Source organism: Hylobates moloch, unplaced genomic scaffold (assembly GCF_009828535.3).
Source record: "Hylobates moloch isolate HMO894 unplaced genomic scaffold, HMol_V3 SCAFFOLD_2, whole genome shotgun sequence".
NCBI classification, from domain to species: Eukaryota; Metazoa; Chordata; class Mammalia; order Primates; family Hylobatidae; genus Hylobates; species Hylobates moloch.
In genome coordinates this window covers 90,402,413-90,419,557 of record NW_026652277.1, presented here as the reverse complement: position 1 = coordinate 90,419,557, position 17,145 = coordinate 90,402,413, and the positions used below count along the sequence as shown (strand labels likewise).

General features: G+C 44.6%; 2 protein-coding genes and 1 non-coding gene across 9 annotated transcripts in view; 2 read left to right on the top strand and 1 right to left on the bottom strand.

Moving 5' to 3' along the window:
* The window catches only part of CGAS (cyclic GMP-AMP synthase), a 38,801-nt gene extending 37,905 nt beyond the window's left edge, over nt 1–896 (bottom strand). Inside the window, exons 1-2 of the mRNA XM_032153160.2 lie at nt 746–896; nt 263–342 (exon numbers count right to left, since the gene is read on the bottom strand). Of these exons, the coding sequence (XP_032009051.2) occupies nt 263–342; nt 746–896 (231 nt within the window). The remainder of the gene's footprint in view (nt 1–262; nt 343–745) is intronic.
* The window catches only part of MTO1 (mitochondrial tRNA translation optimization 1), a 42,983-nt gene continuing 26,632 nt past the window's right edge, over nt 795–17,145 (top strand). For 3 of the 7 annotated variants that reach the window (XM_032153150.2, XM_032153142.2, XM_058435155.1), the window contains exons 1-4: nt 795–1,111; nt 5,501–5,700; nt 5,781–5,898; nt 12,641–12,930. In XM_032153150.2, coding sequence (XP_032009041.1) covers nt 895–1,111; nt 5,501–5,700; nt 5,781–5,898; nt 12,641–12,930 — 825 coding nt within the window. In that variant the 5' untranslated portion in view covers nt 795–894. Of the gene's footprint in view, nt 1,112–1,161; nt 1,214–1,386; nt 1,406–1,440; nt 1,462–5,500; nt 5,701–5,780; nt 5,899–12,640; nt 12,931–17,145 lie in introns of those variants that run through there. The other 4 variants (XM_058435151.1, XM_058435150.1, XM_058435154.1 and 1 more) reach the window with 4 other exon arrangements.
* LOC116477250 (U6 spliceosomal RNA) lies at nt 3,106–3,208 on the top strand. The gene has a single exon (XR_004250409.1). It is a non-coding gene; the product is annotated as a U6 spliceosomal RNA (small nuclear RNA).

Sequence of the window (17,145 nt, the reverse complement as noted above, 5' to 3'; positions counted from 1 at the left end):
CCTGCCTCAGCCTCCTGAGTAGCTGGGATTACATGCGCATGCCACCACTCCTGGCTAATTTTTTTTTTTTTTTTTTAGTAGAGATGGGGTTTCACCATGTTGGCCAGGATGGTCTCCATCTCCTGACCTCGTGATCCACCTGCTTCGGCCTCCCAGAGTGCTGGGAATACAGGCGTGAGCCACTGCGCCCGGCCCGAATCTATTCTTATTTTCAGCCCTTAGTTTTTATAGACAAACAGAAGGTGACAGTGTATCAGATTGCCAGATCACAAAGATCTGATAAGGCAAAGTGATCAAATTCTTTGATCGTAGGTGGCCACCTGGCGATAAAGACTGCAGGGCCTGAGAAAGTACAAAAGATGACCTTTAGTAGGAGCTCCCAAGCCAGAACCACAGGAAATCAAAAAGCCCGCACGGGCGGATCACGAAGTCAGGAGATCGAGAACATCCTGGCTAATACGGAGAAATCCAGTCTTTACTAAAAATACAAAAAATTAGCCGGGCGCAGTGGCGGGCGCCTGTAGTCACAGCTACTCTGGAGGCTGAGGCAGAATGGCGCGAACCCGGGAGGCGGAGCTTGCAGTGAGCCGAAATCGCGCCACTGCACTCCAGCCTGGGCGACAGAGCGAGACTCCGTCTCAAAAAAACAAAACAAAAAAAAAGCCCGCACGAACTAGGAAAGAAAATACACAACTGGCCATCCGTGCGATCACCTGTCTCCCTCACTAGGAAAGTAGCTCCAAACCGCCAATCAGCGGCGGCGCCGCTGGCGTAGACGTCTTACGCCGCGACATTAAAGCAAGATGGCCGCGCCCTGCAGGTTCTCTCTTGTTGCGTAAGTTTTTTTGACCGTCACTCGTGTCAGCTTCAAAGTCAGATAGATTTTCTCCCAGCATGTTCTACTTCCGAGGCTGTGGCCGTTGGGTCGCGGCTTCCTTCACCAAGCAGCAATTTCCGTTGGCACGGTTGAGCAGTGACAGCGCGGCGCCCCGGACTCCGCACTTCGACGTGATAGTCATTGGTGGAGGACATGCCGGGACTGAGGCAGCCACCGCCGCCGCTCGGTGCGGCTCTCGGACTCTGCTTCTCACTCACCGCGTGGATACGATCGGTGAGGAGCGCGGGTGCTGTGGAACTTGGCGTAGGACGCAGGCTGCTTCCTTCCTGCCTCCCCTAGTCTGAAGCGGGGGACCTCTTCCCTCCCTCAAAGCTAGTGAGAATCCTACCTTCTGTGGTTTTAGCCTCGATCAGTGTCTCGCAAGGATCAGGCGGGCCAGGCCAGAACTCTATATTAGTCTATTCTGCGAACCATAGATTATGCTGCTGCTGACAGTCGTCTGTTGTGGGAGGTTGGGGTTCGGAGTCCGTGCCTTGGGAAGGGGAGAAACTTCAAGCATACTCGCTGGTAGCTTCTTAGTTCATTGCTGCGTTTACCTTCTACTATGTTACTCCAGATAAAGGGTAAATTAACATTAACAATGGCTTATGGCCGGTGCAGTGGCTCACTTCTTTAATCCCAGCACTTTGGGAGGCCGAGGCAGGTGGATCACCTGAGGTCAGGAGTTTGAGACCAGCTTGGCCAACACGGCGAAACCCCGTCTCTACTAAAAATACAAAAATTAGCCGGGCATGGTGGCGCATGCCTGTAATTCCAGGGAGGCTGAGGCAGGAGAATTGCTTGAACCCAGAGGCAGAGGTTGCAGTGAGCCGAGATTGCGCCACTTCACTCCAGCCTGGGCAAGAGAGCAAAACTCCGTCTCAAAATAATGATAATAATAATAAAATTTAAAAAGCGTTTATTAAGCTGTTCTTGTGTTTTTATTTAAAAAAAATTTTTTTAGAGACGGTCTCGCTATGTTGCCCAGGCTGGAGTGCAGTGACAACTCATAGGCACGATCGTTGCACATTACAGGCTCTGCTTTCTGGACTCAAGAACTTTTCCTGCCTCTGCCTAACCAGTAGCTGGGATTGCAGGTGTGCAGCACTCTGCCCAGCCTGATCTTTGTGTTTCTGTCAAGATTTTGTGACGCCCTTTGGAAGAACCATGCTACCTTTTTTTTTTTTTTTTTGAGACGGAGTCTTGCACTGTCACCCAGGCTCAAGTGCAGTGGCGCCATCTCGGCTCACTGCAAGCTCCGCCTCCCGGGTTAATGCCATTCTCCTGCCTCAGCCTCCCGAGTAGCTGGGATTACAGGCACCCACCACCACGCCCGGCTAATTTTTTTTTCTTTGTATTTTTAGTAGAGATGGGGTTTCAACATGTTAGCCAGGATGGTCTCAGTCTCCTGACCTTGTGATCCGCCCTCCTTGGCCTCCCAAAGTGCTGGGATTGCAGGCATGAGCCACCGCGCCCAGCGCCATGCTACCTTTTGCATCCTATATTCCTTCTGGGTTGTCGTCCCTGGATTTTGTGCTTAGTACTGGACAGTACTTTTTTTGCTCTAATGGGTAATGGTTGGATGGCCATTCTGTAGCATCATGATAGATACTAGCTAAAACATAAACTTGTAAATTATATATGCCTCGGTCTTTCCTCCTTCCTTTTGCTTAGGAGCAGTAATTAGAATATTTACTTGTTTTGTAAAAGTTGTGAATAAATCACGTATTTATTCCTGAAATTCTTCTTTAAAATGACCATTCAGCTCGTAACTGTGAAGAAATGTGTACTATTAACTGCGGTTTTGTGGGTGGGGGAGAGGAGGCTATATGATTTCCTAAAAGATTATACTTTTCTCATCATACATTCAAGTGGGTTTTTTTTTCTTTTCTTTTCTTTTTTTTCATTTTTGAGACAGAGTTTTGCTGTTGTCGACCAGGCTAGAATGCAGTGGTGCAATCTTGGCTCACTGCAACTTCCACCTCCCGGGTTCAAGCGATTTCCTGCCTCAGCCTCCCAAGTAGCTAGGATTAGAGGAGCCCGCCACCACGCCCAGCTAATTTTTTGTATTTTTAGTAGAGATGGGGTTTCATCATGTTGGCCAGGCTGGTCTCGAACTCCTGACTTCAGGTGATCCACCTGTCTCAGCCTCCCAAAGTGCTGGGATTACAGGTGTGAGCCACCACGCCTGGCCTGTTGTTTGTATTTTTTAAAAATAAAGACCTAGTGCTTGCTTTGGCAACAACATAAACTAAAATTGGAATGATATAGGGATTAGCATAGCCCCTGCACAAGGATGATGCACAAATTTGTGAAGTGTTCCATATTTTTAAAAAATAATAATAAAATAAAGACCTAGGCCAGGGGTGATTACTCACGCTTGTAATCCCAGCATTTGGGGAGCCTAGGAGTCTTCTATTTCAAAGGAAAAAGGAGGAAAATAATCTACCACAGCTGTCATTCCTGTTTTTACAGTAGAGAGACTAAGGTATGTTAGGTAACTTGCTGTGATCACAGAGCTCATAAGTGGTAGGTCTAGAAATTGAGCCAGATCTCTTTCACACACTCTCCTCATAATGACACTTCAGGCTCATAATCGCCGTGCTATCCAGTCTCCCTGTGGAGACCATTAAAACTTTTGGAGGTCTTGGCTGGGCACGGTGGCTCATGCCTGTAATCCCAGCAGTTTGGGAGGTCAAGGTGGGCAGATCACCTGATGTTGGGAGTTCGAGACCAGCCTGACCAACATGGAGAAACCCTGTCTCAAAACAAACAAACAAACAAACAAAAAAAAACAAAATTAGCCAGGCGTGGTGGCGTATGCCTGTAATCCCAGCTACTTGGGAGGCTGAGGCAGGAGAATCGCTTGAACCCGGGAGGTGGAGGTTGCAGTGAGCTGAGATCGTGCCATTGCACTCCAGCCTGGGCGACAAGAGCGAAACTCTGTCTCAAAAAAAAAGAACAACTTTTGGAGGTCTTGATTCTTGATGTGGTGGCAGTGGATATGTGGATATTGACACAACTTGCCCATCCCTCCACCTCCTATAAAAACTTTTGAGGTAATCACATGGGTTTAGACCTCTGAGTAAGACTGGGTAAATGTAAGGGAAAGGTATAAAATATGGTCTTCACTCGCAAGAAATTTGTAATTTAATTATATTGAATTCTGCAAAGTAAGTGCAAAAAGAAAATATCAGATGGCATTTATGGAAGACATAATTGGTTGTAACTGAACCAGTACCAAGGGGATTGTTTTTTTTTTTTTTTTTTTTTTTTTTTTTTTTTGAGACAGAGTCTCACTCTTGTCACCCAGGCTGGAGTGCGATGGTTGCCATCTTGGCTCACTGCAACCTCAGCCTCCCAGGTTCAAGCAATTCTTTTGCCTCAGCCTCCCAAGTAGCTGGGATTACAGGTGCAAACGGCCATGCCTGGCTAATTTTTTTGTATTTTAGTAGAGGCAGGGTTTCACCGTGTTGCCCAGGATGGTCTCAAACTCCTGAGCTCCAGCAATCCACCCTCCTTGGCCTCCCAAAGTGCTAGGATTACAGGCGTGAGCCACCACACCCGGCCCTTTATTTATTTATTTATTTTTGTCCTTATTTATGTTGAAGGACTAGGGACTTCTTACAAGTGTGCTTGATTCGGTAGATTCCTCTGGTGCTGTATCAAAAAAGAACAAATACATTTAAAAACCAAGTATACTTGATTTAGAAAGGTTTCATGGGGTAAGGATTACATATTTGAAAGGAAAAGGCAACCTAGTGAAACAGTAAAAATATGCATCAAGGAAGAGATTCAAAAGAAAGTTCAGGCCGGGCACGGTGGCTTACGGCTGTAGTCCCAGCACTTTGGGAGGCCGAGATGGGCAGATCACCTGAGGTCAGGAGTTTGAGACCAGCCTGGTCAACATGGTGAGACCTGTCTCTACCAAAAATACAAAAATTAGCCGGGTGTAGTGCTGGACACCTGTAATCCCAGCTACTCGGGATGCTGAGGCAGGAGAATCGCTTGAATCCAGGAGGGAGAGGTTGCAGTGAGTCGAGATTGTACCACTGCACTCCACCCTGGGTGACAGAGTGAGACTCCATCTTAAAAAAAAAACAAAAGGAAGTTCAGGAAGTGGTTTGTTATCCAGGTTGCCCTGGACACTTTTGCATCCCATTGGGTCTTTGGAATTTTCTTTGTAGTATATCTTTCACATTTTCTATTTTTTTTTTTTTTTTTTTTTTTTGAGACGGAGTCTCGCTCTGTTGCCCAGCCTGGAGTGTAGTGGCGCAATCTCGGCTCACTGCAAGCTCCGCCTCCTGGGTTCACGCCATTCTCCTGCCTCAGCCTCCCGAATAGCTGGGACTACAGGCGCCCGCCACCGCGCCCGGCTAATTTTTTGTAGTTTTAGTAGAGACGGGGTTTCACCGTAGTCTCGATCTCCTGACCTCGTGATCCACCCGCCTCGGCCTCCCAAAGTGCTGGGATTACAGGCGTGAGCCACCGCGCCTGGCCTCACATTTTCTATTTTTTATCATATGAGATTATTATAGTCACCTGTATAAATATTTCCTTATTAAGTAGTCACTATGTGCAAGGTGCTCATATATTTATTTTGTTTATGTCTATTCTCTTTAGGTCAGATGTCATGTAATCCTTCCTTTGGTGGCATCGGAAAGGGACATTTAATGAGGGAAGTAGATGCCTTGGATGGCCTGTGTTCTCGCATCTGTGACCAGTCTGGTGTACACTATAAAGTATTAAACCGGCGTAAGGGACCAGCTGTGTGGGGTCTGAGAGCTCAGATTGATAGGAAACTCTATAAACAGAACATGCAGGTAAAAATAGGGCATGAGCACAGGAAAGATTATAGTGATTGTTTAATTACCATGTTTCAACTGGCATTTTCTTTTGACAGAAAGAAGTCTTGAATACACCACTGCTTACTGTTCAGGAGGGAGCTGTAGAAGATCTTATTCTTACAGAACCAGAGCCTGAACACACTGGGAAATGCCGTGTCAGTGGGGTTGTTTTGGGTACGTATTGGTTATAGATGGTGTATGATAACAGCATATCAAATTCCATGTGAGAAATTTATTTTAGAGCAGTGTGGAGATATGTTGCTTATTCAAGGAACTTGTTGCATTTTCTCTACCTAGATGGGGAAAACTATATAAATAAATATGTTTCTCTTTTCATCTTGGCATTTATAATGCTCAGTCAAATTCTAGGCTCATCAGTACCATGTTCCATCTTAGTGTAGAACTTTATAATCTGCATATTTATGTCTCCCTCTCTTCCCATCTTTCTATTGTAATTTCTGTTTTTTCTGGTTCTGACTTTAATTTTTTAAAAAATTCATATTTTAACAGCTTATATATATTTTTATGGAAAAGAGTTATGTATGTTTTTTATCAAAATAACTCATGCATATAATTTTTTCTTAAAATATTAAAAGGGTCTGGGCATGGTGGCTCATGCCTGTAATCCTAGCACTTTGGGAGGCCGAGGTAGGTGGATTGCTTGAGCCTCGGAGTTTGAGACCAGCCTCGGCAAGATGGCAAAACCTCATGTCTACAAAAAAATACAAAAATTAGCCGGTGTGGTAGCAGGTGCCTGTAGTGTCAGCTACTCAAGTAGCTGAAGTGGGAGGATTGCTTGAGCCCAGGAGGTTGAGACTTCAGTGAGCTGTGATTATGCCACTGCACTCCAGCCTGGGCAACAGAGTGAGACCCTGTGTCAAAAAAAATAAAAAATAAGTTTGGGTGTAGTGGCTCACACCTGTAATCCCAAGACTTTGGGAGGCCGAGGCAGGCAGATCGCCTGAGGTTGGGAGTTCAAGACCAGCCTGAACAACATGGAGAAACACGTCTCTACTAAAAATACAAAATTAGCCAGGTGTGGTGGCGCATGCTTGAAATCCCAGCTACTCAGGAGGCTGAGGCCAGAGAATCACTTGAACCCGGGAGGCGGAGGTTGCGGTGAGCCGAGATCGCACCATTGCTCTCCAGCCTGGGCAGCAAGAGCGAAACGCTGTCTCAAAATAAATAAATAAATAAATAAATAAAAATAAAAGAAATTTAGAAATTTATGTGGGAAAACAACTATCTCCTTCCCTGGAGACAGACACTTCAACTTTTTTAGTTGTCACTTATTGTATATACTTCCATATTTCTAAATAGCAGGCTTATGTTTTTACTTCCTAATTTACAGTTCTAGACATTATCTATTAACTTTTTTTTTTTTTTTTGTAACAGAGTCTCACTCTGTGCCAGGCTGGAATGCAGTGGTGCGATATCAGCTCACTGCAACCTCTGCCTCCCGGGTAAAAGTGATTCTCCTGCCTCAGCCTCCTGAGTAGCTGGGACTACAGGCATGTACCACCATGCCCAGCTAATTTTTGTATTTTTAGTAGAGATGGGGTTTCACCACGTTGGCCAGGATGGTCTGGTTCTCCTGACCTTGTAATCCACCCGCCTCGCCCTCCCAGAGTGCTGGGATTACAGCTATGAGCCACGGCACCCAGCCATATATTAACATTTTTTGAGACAGAGTCTGGCTCTGTTGCCTAGGCTGGAGTGCAGTGGTACCATCTCAGCTCACTGCAACGTTCCCCTCCCAGGTTCAAGCAATTCTCCTGCCTCAGCCTCCCAAGTAGCTGGGATTACAGGTGCCTGCCACCATGCCTGGCTAATTTTTTGTATTTTTAGTAGAGACAGGGTTTCACCATGTTGGTCAGGCTGGTCTTGAACTCCTGACCTCAAGCGATCCGCCTGCCTCAGCGTCCGAAAATGCTGGGATTACAGGCGTGAGTACTGTGCCCAGCCTATTAACTTATTATTATGGTAATTCTCTTTAATATCCAATTTTCCTTCCCTCTCTCCTTCTGATATAATTATACCATAATTTTTGGTTGATAGTATTTACATTATTGACTAAGTATTGTTTACTGCGTGGAAGTGTATTATGTTTGTCCCTTTCATATACTTGGTTTTGTCTTGAGTTAATAATTGCTGTATTTTATTTATTTATTTATTTATTTTGAGACAGAGTCTCACTCTGTCACCCAGGCTGGAGTGCAGTGGTACGATCTTGGCTCACTGCAACCTCCATCTCCTGGATTCAAGCAATTCTCCTGCCTCAGCCTCCCGAGTAGCTGGGATTACAGACACCAGCAACCATACCCAGCTAAGTTTTGTGTTTTTAGGGGAGACAGGGTTTCACCATGTTGGCCAGGCTGGTCTCAAACCCCTGACCTCAAGTGATCTGCCTACCTCCACCTCCCAAAGTGCTGGTATTAACAGGCATGAGCCACCACGCCTGACCTTCTCCAGATTTTTTAGTTCTGTTTATGTGTTTGGGCTGCACTCTTTCATGTACACAACTTCCTTTGAGTATCTAGCGAACTTTGGTTTTCTGTTTACTTCTTTGCGTTTTTGGTTTTGGAGACAGGGTCTTACTCTGTCACCCAGGTTGGAGTGCAGTGGCACTATGATCGCTCACTGTAGCCTCCACCTCCCAGAGGTGATCCTCCCACCTCAACCTCCCAAGTAGCTGGGACTATAGGTGTACACCACCACACCCAGCTTATTTTCAATTTTTTTGGAGATGTGGGATCTCCCTATGTTGCCTCCCTGTGTTGCCTAGACTGGTCTTGAACTCCTAGGCTCAAGTGATCCTCCCACCTCAACCACCCAAAGTGTTGGGATTACAGGCATGAGCTGCCATGCCCGGCCTGTTACATTTTTAAATGAGGGACTAGGCCGGGCATGGTGGCTCACACCTGTAATCCCAGCACTTTGGGAGGCTGAGGTGGGCGGATCACCAGAGGTCAGGAGTTTGAGACTAGCCTGGTCAACGTGGTGAACCTGTCTCTACTAAAAATACAAAAATTAGCTGGGCGTGGTGGCATGCACCTGTAATCCCAGCTACTCAGGAGGCTGAGGCAAGAGAATCGCTTGAACCTAGGAGGCGGAGGTTGCAGTGAGCCGAGATCGTGCCACTGCACTCCAGCCTGGGCGACAAGAGTGAGACTCTGTCTCTAAATAAATAAATAAGGCACTAAAACACTGACTGGAAGATTTCTGTGTGCACAGTTAATTTTATTGCCTGGCTGATTCTGGTAGTGATTAAGACTTGAACTGCCAGACGCGGTGGCTCACGCCTGTAATCCCAGCACTTTAGGAGGCCGAGGTGGGTGGATCACCTGAGGTTGGGAGTTCGAGACTAGCCTGACCAACATGGAGAAACCCTGTCTCTACTAAAAATACAAAATTACCCAGGTATGGTGGCACATGCCTGTAATCGCAGCCACTCGGGAGGCTGAGGCAGGAGAACCACTTGAACCCTGGAGGTGCGGGTTGTGGTAAGCCATGATAGTGCCACTGCACTCCAGCCTGGTAACGAGCAAAACTCCGTCTCAGAAAAAAAGAAAAGACTTGAACCAGCCTTTTGGTTTGGTGAATTCTCAAATATCAATGTCTGTTAGTTCTCAGAAGAATCAATTTTCCACCTAAGAGAAGAATATGGCTGCCCACTAGCGTTCTGGGAACAAAATGGTAGGAGAGGCTGTGCCAGGGAGTGTCATCTTTTATTTTATTTATTTATTTATTTATTTTTATTTTATTTATTTATTTATTTTTGAGACAGAGTCTCGCTGTGTAGCCCAGGCTGGAGCGCAATGGCGTGATCTCGGCTTGCTGCAACCTCTGCCCCTCGGGTTCAAGTGATTCTCCTGCCTCAGCCTCTCGAGTAGCTGGGACTACAGGCGCATGCCACCATGCCTGGCTAATTTTTTTCTATTTTTAGTAGAGATGGGGTTTCACCGTGTTAGCTAGGATGGTCTCGATCTCGTGACCTTGTGGTCCACCCACCTCGGCCTCCCAAAGTGCTGGGATTACAGGCATGAGCCACCGCGCCCAGCCCAGGAGTGTCATCTTTTAAAATACATACCTTAATTCCCATTTTCATTTTTATTATAGATTTATTAATTTTCTTGATTGGGAAATACATACTTAGGGCCAACAACTTAAAGGCTACAAGAAGCATATAGAGTGAAAGGATAGTCTGTCTTAGCTGGGCATTATGGGCATTATGTGATTATGGCTCACATCTGTAATACCAGCACTTTGGGAGGCCGAGGCAGATGGATCACCTGAGGTTGGGAGTTTGAGACCAGTCTGGCCAACATGGCGAAACTCGTCTCTATTAAAAATACAAAAATTAGCCAGGCATGATGGCTCACTCCTGTAGTCTCAGCTACTCAGGAGGCTGAGACAGGAGAATCACTTGAACCTGGGAGATGGAGGTTGCAGTGAGCCAAGATGTTGCTACTGCACTCCAGCCTGGGTGAGAGAGCAAGAGTCTGTCTCAATAGAAAAAAAAAAAGATAGTCTGTCTCCTTCACTTTGTCCCCTCAACCAGCCAGTTTTCTTCCTCAGGAGCATTTGCTTTGTTAATCTGTTGTGTGGTCTTTCTACCTAGGCATATGTACATGTCTTCATGCATATGTATACATATTTTTTGTTGTTTTCACAAAATCGTAGCATATTATACACACTGTTCCTCTGTTTTTTTTTTTTTTTTAAACTTAATCTGTGTTTGCTTTGCTTTTGGAGGCCATGCTTTTTTTTTTTTAAGTTTGTGGGTTTGTTCCGATGGTTACCTTAAAAGCTATGATTTTATATATAATATAATATGCTTCCTGACTTCCCTCAAGTAACGATTACTAAATTAGTTTTACTTTCATTTCCTTTTCTCCCCTGACTTTATTTTCCAGATTTAATGGTTATATCGTTTTTATTAGTGTTTACGTTTATACCCTTAAATTGTTTATTTTTTTATTTTTGAGAAAAGTTCTCGCCCTATTGCTTAGGCTAGGGTGCAGTGGCATGATCACAGCTCACTGTAGCCTCGACCACCTGGACCCAAGTGATCTTCCTGCCTCAGCCTCCTGTGTAGCTGGGACCACAGGCATGTGTCACCACCCCTGGCTAATTTATTATTATTTTTTTTTGTAGAGATGGGGGTCTCACTATGTTGCCAGGACTGGTCTTGAACCCCTGGGCTCAAGTGATCTTCCTGCCCCAGTCTCAAAGTGTTCGTATTATAGTCATGAGCCACTGAGCCTGGCCGATTTAATTTAATATCTTTAAATGCTATTTTGTGATCCTGTCCATATTTTATAGGCCCAACAATAACACTTTTTTTGTGGTAAAATATAAAAACCATAAAATATACCATTTTAACCATTTTTAAGTGTACAGTTCAGTGCTGTTAAGTACATTGACAGTGTTGTGCACCCATCACCACCGTCTCTTGAACTTTTTTATCATCCCAAATTAAAATTCTGTACCTGTTAAACAAAAAGTCCCCATTACCTGAAGAATAAACCTCCATTTTACTGTAAGGTAGAGCTATCTGAGGACAAAACCTTAATGTGTAAATTTCAGCTGTTTCTTTCATTTTCTGGCCCAAGTTTCATTTCTACATTCCTCTTCAGTTCTTATTCTCAATTCTCTAATTTCTGAGCCTTTGCAGGGCAAATTAGTTCATTCTCATTGATATATCTTCTCTTCAGATATTAATACTTAAGTTATAGCTGTCTCCCCTCTGCTAGGTGAGTTACCATTCTTCCAACCACTTTCTATCTTTCAAAAATATATTGAAATTTCTTATTTTCTGACTGGTTCTTTTTCATTACTTGTCCTTTTGGTTTTATACCTTTTTTATTCCCCTATTTAATTTTCTTTGAGTTTTAGAAGGGAGAAGAAATGTGAGGTTGTATGCCATGTTTATCCTGAAGTCTAAAATTAATTAATTTTTTAAATTAATTGAGACTAACTTTTTAGTGCTGATACGATTTTAGGTACATGTGAATTGGTGATAACACATTGCATTCTCTCTCCTAGATTGCTTAGATTGAGATTGATAACATATTAGCCTTCTTACTCATTTAAAATTCTTTGTCTGGGGTAGGGGAAATGGGAAGATATTGCTCAAAGGTTACACATTTTTAGCTGTAAGTTGAATAAGTTCTAGCAATCTAGTGAGCAGTATGGTAACTGTAGTTAATAATAATGTATGATAGACTTGAAATTTGCTAAGGGAGTAGATCATAAGTGTTCTCACCACACAAACAAAACATGTAACTATGTGAGGTGATGGTTATATTAATTAGCTTGATTGTGGGTATCATCACAGAATGTATACTTGTATCAAAACACCATGTTGCGTACTCTAAATATATACAGTTTTGTATGTCTGTTATATGTCAGTAAGGCTTGAAAAAACAAAAATATTAAAAAAGATTCTCAAGTTTCTAAAGACTGATAGTTTTTCTGTAGTTGTAATGTAAAATAGTCACATTCCATTTTGATCCATGGTAACAATTTAAAAAATGACTTTAGGCTGGGCGCGGTGGCTCACGCCTGTAATCCCAGCACTTTGGGAGGCAGAGGTGGGTGGATCACCTGAGGTCGGGAATTCGAGACCAGCCTGACCAACATGGAGAAACCCTGTCTCTACTAAAAATATCAAACTAGCTGAGTGTGGTGGCGCATGCCTGTAATCTCAGCTACTCAAGAGGCTGAGGCAGGAGAATTGCTTGAACCCAGGAGGCGGAGGTTGCAGTGAGCAGAGATTGCACCACTGCCCTCCAGCCTGGCGATAGAGCGAGACTTCGTCTCAGATAAGTAGATAGATAGATAGATAGATAGATAGATAGATAGATAGATAGATAGATAGATAATGACTTTATTCTTTTTTCTTGTTATTTAGTGGATGGAAGCACTGTATATGCAGAGAGTGTGATTCTGACTACTGGGACATTTCTGAGAGGCATGATTGTAATTGGATTGGAGACGCATCCAGCAGGACGTTTAGGGGATCAGCCTTCTATAGGATTGGCTCAGACACTGGAGAAGTTAGGGTTTGTGGTGGGAAGGTTGAAGACTGGGACTCCACCCCGAATTGCCAAAGAGTCCATTAATTTCAGTATTCTAAACAAGCATACACCGGACAATCCATCCATACCATTCAGCTTTACCAATGAGACAGTATGGATTAAGGTAAGATACTTTATGAAAACCTGGCTTACAGCTGGTATTGGCTATTCACAGCAGGAAGTACTGTAACTTTTTTTTTTTGGCAGCAGTTCACTTTATAGCACTATTGCTTATAGTGCAAAGAAGTGATTTTTTTTTTTTTTTCTTTTTTTGAGATAAGGTCTCACCTTGTCACTCAGGCTGGAGTGCAGTGGTACAATTATGGGTCACTACAGCCTTGACCCCCTGGGCTCAAGTGATCCTCCCACCTCAACCCCCTCGAGTAGCTGAGACCATAGGCATGAGCCATTGTGCCTGGCTTTTTAAAATTTTTTTGAGAAATGGGGTTTCACTATGTTACCCAGGCTGGTCTCGAACTCCTGGGCTCAAAGGATCCACCCCGCCTTGGCCTCCCAAAGTGCTGGGATTGCAGGTGTAAACCACCGAACCCAGCCAAAGAAGTAATCCTTTTTTTTTTTGAGATAGAGACTTGCTCTGTCACCCAGACTGTAGAGCAGTGGCACGATCTCAGCTCACTGCAACCTCTGCCTCCTGGGTTCAAGCAGTTCTTCTGCCTCAGCCTCCTGAGTATACAGGGGCTCGCCACCACACCTGGCTAATTTTTATATTTTTAATAGAAACAGGGTTTCACCATGTTAGCCAGGCTGGTCTCGAACTCCTGACCTCGTGATCCACCCATTTCAGCCTCTCAAAGTGCTGGGATTATAGGCGTCAGCCACTGCACTCAGCCTAAATAAGTAATCTCTAAAAGGGGTTAGCTAACTTGGCTAACTGGGTATTTCCCCATAAATCATAAATTTCTTTTTTCTTTTTTTTTTTGAGACAGTCTCACTCTGTCCTCTGTCGCCCTGCTGGAGTGCAATGGCAAAATCTTGGCGCACTGCAACTTCCGCATCCTGGGTTCAAGCGATTCTCCCACCTCAGCCTCCCTAGTAGCTGGGATTGCAGGCACCCGCCATCATGCCTGGCTAATTTCTATAGTTTTGTAGAGACGGGGTTTCACCATGTTGGCCAGCCTGGTTTTGAACTCCTGACCTCAGTTGATCCACCTGCCTCAACCTCCCAAAGTGCTGGTGCTGGGATTACAGGTGTGAGCCACTGCACCCGACTTTTTTTTTTTTTTTTTTTTCTTTTTTTGAGACGGAGTTTCACCATTGTTGCCCAGGCTGGAGTGCAATGGCGCAATCTCGGCTCACTGCAACCTCCACCTCCCGGGTTCAAGCAATTCTCCTGCCTCAGCCTCCTGAGTAGCTGGGATTACAGGCTCCTGCCACCACACTGGCTAATTTTTGTATTTTTAATAGAGACGGTGTTTCGCCATGTTGGCCAGGCTGGTCTCAAACTCCTTACCTTAGGTGATCCACCCTCCTTAGCCTCCCAAAGTGCTAGCATTACAGGCGTGAGCCACCGTGCCTGGCAAATCTTAAATTTCATTACTTTTATAACTTTACGTATTTTGTAAATTAAGCTTTTATTTAAAAAAATTTTTTCATTTATTATTATTTTTAATAGAGACAGGGTCTCGCCATATTGCCCAGGCTGGTCATGTCGTACTCCTGAGCTCAAGCCATCTGCCCACCTCAGCCTCTCAAAGTGCTGGGATTACAGGCATGAGCCACTGCACCTGGTCAAATAGGCATTTTTTGTTTTGTTTTGTTTTGCTTTTTGAGATGGAGATTCAGTCTTGTTGCCCAGCCTGTGGTACAATGGCACGATTTCAGCTCCCTGCAGCCTCCGCCACCTGGGTTCAAGCAATTCTTCTGCCTCAGCCTCCCTAGTAGCTGGGATTACAGGTGCCCACCGCCATGCCCGGCTAATTTGTTTTTGTATTTTTAGTAGAGACAGGGTTTCACCATGTTGATCAGGCTGGTCTTGCACTCTTTTTTTTTTTTTTTTGAGATGGCATTTCACTCTTGTTGCCCAGGCTGGAGTGCAACAGCGCGATCTCAGCTCACTGCAACGTCCGTCTCCCAGGTTCAAGCGATTCTCCTGCCTTGGCCCCTTGTGTAGCTGGGATTACAGGCATGTACCACCACACCTGACTAATTTTGTATTTTTAGTAGATAGGGTTTCTCCATGTTGGTCAGGCTGGTCACAGACTCCCAACCTCAGGTGATCCGCCTGCCTCGGCCACCCAAAGTGTTGGGATTACAGGCATGAGCCACCGCACCCAACTGGTCTCAAACTCTTGACCTCAGGTGATCCACCTTCGGCCTCCCAAAATGCTGGGATTACAGGCGTGAGCCACCATGCCCGGCCTAAATTAACCTTTTTGAAACAATATCAGGTGGTGCTGCTGGAAAGGCAGCCGCCCCCTTGCCCATCACACAACACATTTTTGTGGAGAACCTGACACTGAACCATTCTTAGACAACCTGCTTCTGGGGTGGGGTTTCAGACATAGCAGAGCAACTACCTCGCTGCGATTTATTGAAAGTTAACCCTCGGTTGGGCGCGGTAGCTCATGCCTGTAATCCCAACAGTTTGGGAGGCCGAGGCGGGTGGATCACTTGAGGTCAGGAGTTCAAGACCAGTCTGGCCAACATGGTGAAACTCCATCCCTACTAAAAATATATATAAAAAAAAAATTAGCCAGGCTTGGTGGCTCATGCCTGTAATCCCAGCTACTCAGGAGGCTGAGGCAGACGTTGCAGTTAGCTGTGATTGTGCCACTGCACTCCAGCCTCCAGCCTGGGCAACAGAGCAAGACTCCATCTCAAAAAAAAAAAAAGAAAGAAAAAGAAAGTTAACCCTCAACACATATAAATAATTTTATTTTAAAAAGACAGAGAAAAACAGAAAGAAAAAGTAAGCAACATCGAGAAAAAGTTGTAAGACTATTACAACAAACTCCTGTTAACCATTGAAAGTCACTCATTGTTAATATTTTACCATATTTATCTCTATAGGTATATCAATTTATGTCCATATTTACTGTGTAAGATGGTAATATACACATTTATTCTTATTCTTTTTTTTCTGGAATATTTGGGAGTAAATTGCAGAGATGATGAGCTCTTACCTTAAGCCTATATCTCAACTAAGCACAGAGACATCCTTTTATATAACCCTTATGCAATGATGAAATTCAGAGTATGATGCAGGGACAATAACATTTAATTTTTTTTTTTTTTTTTTTTGAGGCGGAGTCTCACACTATCCACCAGGCTGGAGTGCAGTGGTGCAATCTGGGCTTACTGCAATCTCGCCTTCTGGGTTCAATCAGTTCTCATGCCTCAGCCTCCTCAGTAGCCGGGATTACAGGCACCCGCTGACACGCCTGACTAATTTTTATATTTTTAGTAGAGACAGGATTTCACCATGTTGGGAAGGCTGGTTTTGAACTCCTGTTCTCAAATGGTCTGCCCGCCTTGGCCTCCCAAAGGGTTAGGATTACACGCATGAGCCACTGCGCCTGACCAAAAAATTTTTTTAAAGACAGAAAAGAGTCTGGGCGTAGTGGCTCATGCCTGTAATCCTAGCACTTTGGGAGGCCGAGGCAGGTGGATCATTTGAGGTCAGGAGTTCAAGACCAGCCTGGCCAATATGGTGAAACCCCACCTCTACTAAAAATACAAAAATTAGCTGGGCATGGTGGCATGCGCCTGTAATCCCAGCTGCCCAGGAGGCTGAAGCATAAGAATCGCTTGAACCAGGGATGGGGAGGTTGCAGTGAGCCGAGATTGTGCCACTGCACTCCAGCCTGGGCAACAGCAAGACTATGTCTCAAAAAAAAAAAAAAAGAAATTCAGAGAATTTAACGCTGATACAGTGCTGTTATCTAACATAAAGTCAGTAGTCACATTTTGCTAATTGTTAAATATTGTCCAAAGCAGCTTTTTTTTTTTTTTTTTTTTAGATAGGATCTCACTGTGTTGCCCAGGCTGGAGTGCAGTGGTGCAATCTCAGCTCACTGTAACCTCTGTCTCCCAGGCTTGGATGATCCTTCCACCTCAGCCTCCCAAGTAGCCGCGACCACAGGTGCTCACCACCATGCCTGGCTACTTTTTGTATTTTTTGTAGAGATGAGTTTTTGCAATGTCACCCAGGCTGGTCTCAAACTCATGGACCGAAGGGATCTGCCTGCCTTGGGCCCCCAAAGTGCTGGGATTACAAGTATGAGCCACCAAGCCTAGCCCAAAACAACCTTTTTATTCCCAATCTAGGGTCATGCATTGCGTTTAAGTGTCATTTCTCTTTAAAGTCTTATCTGGAACA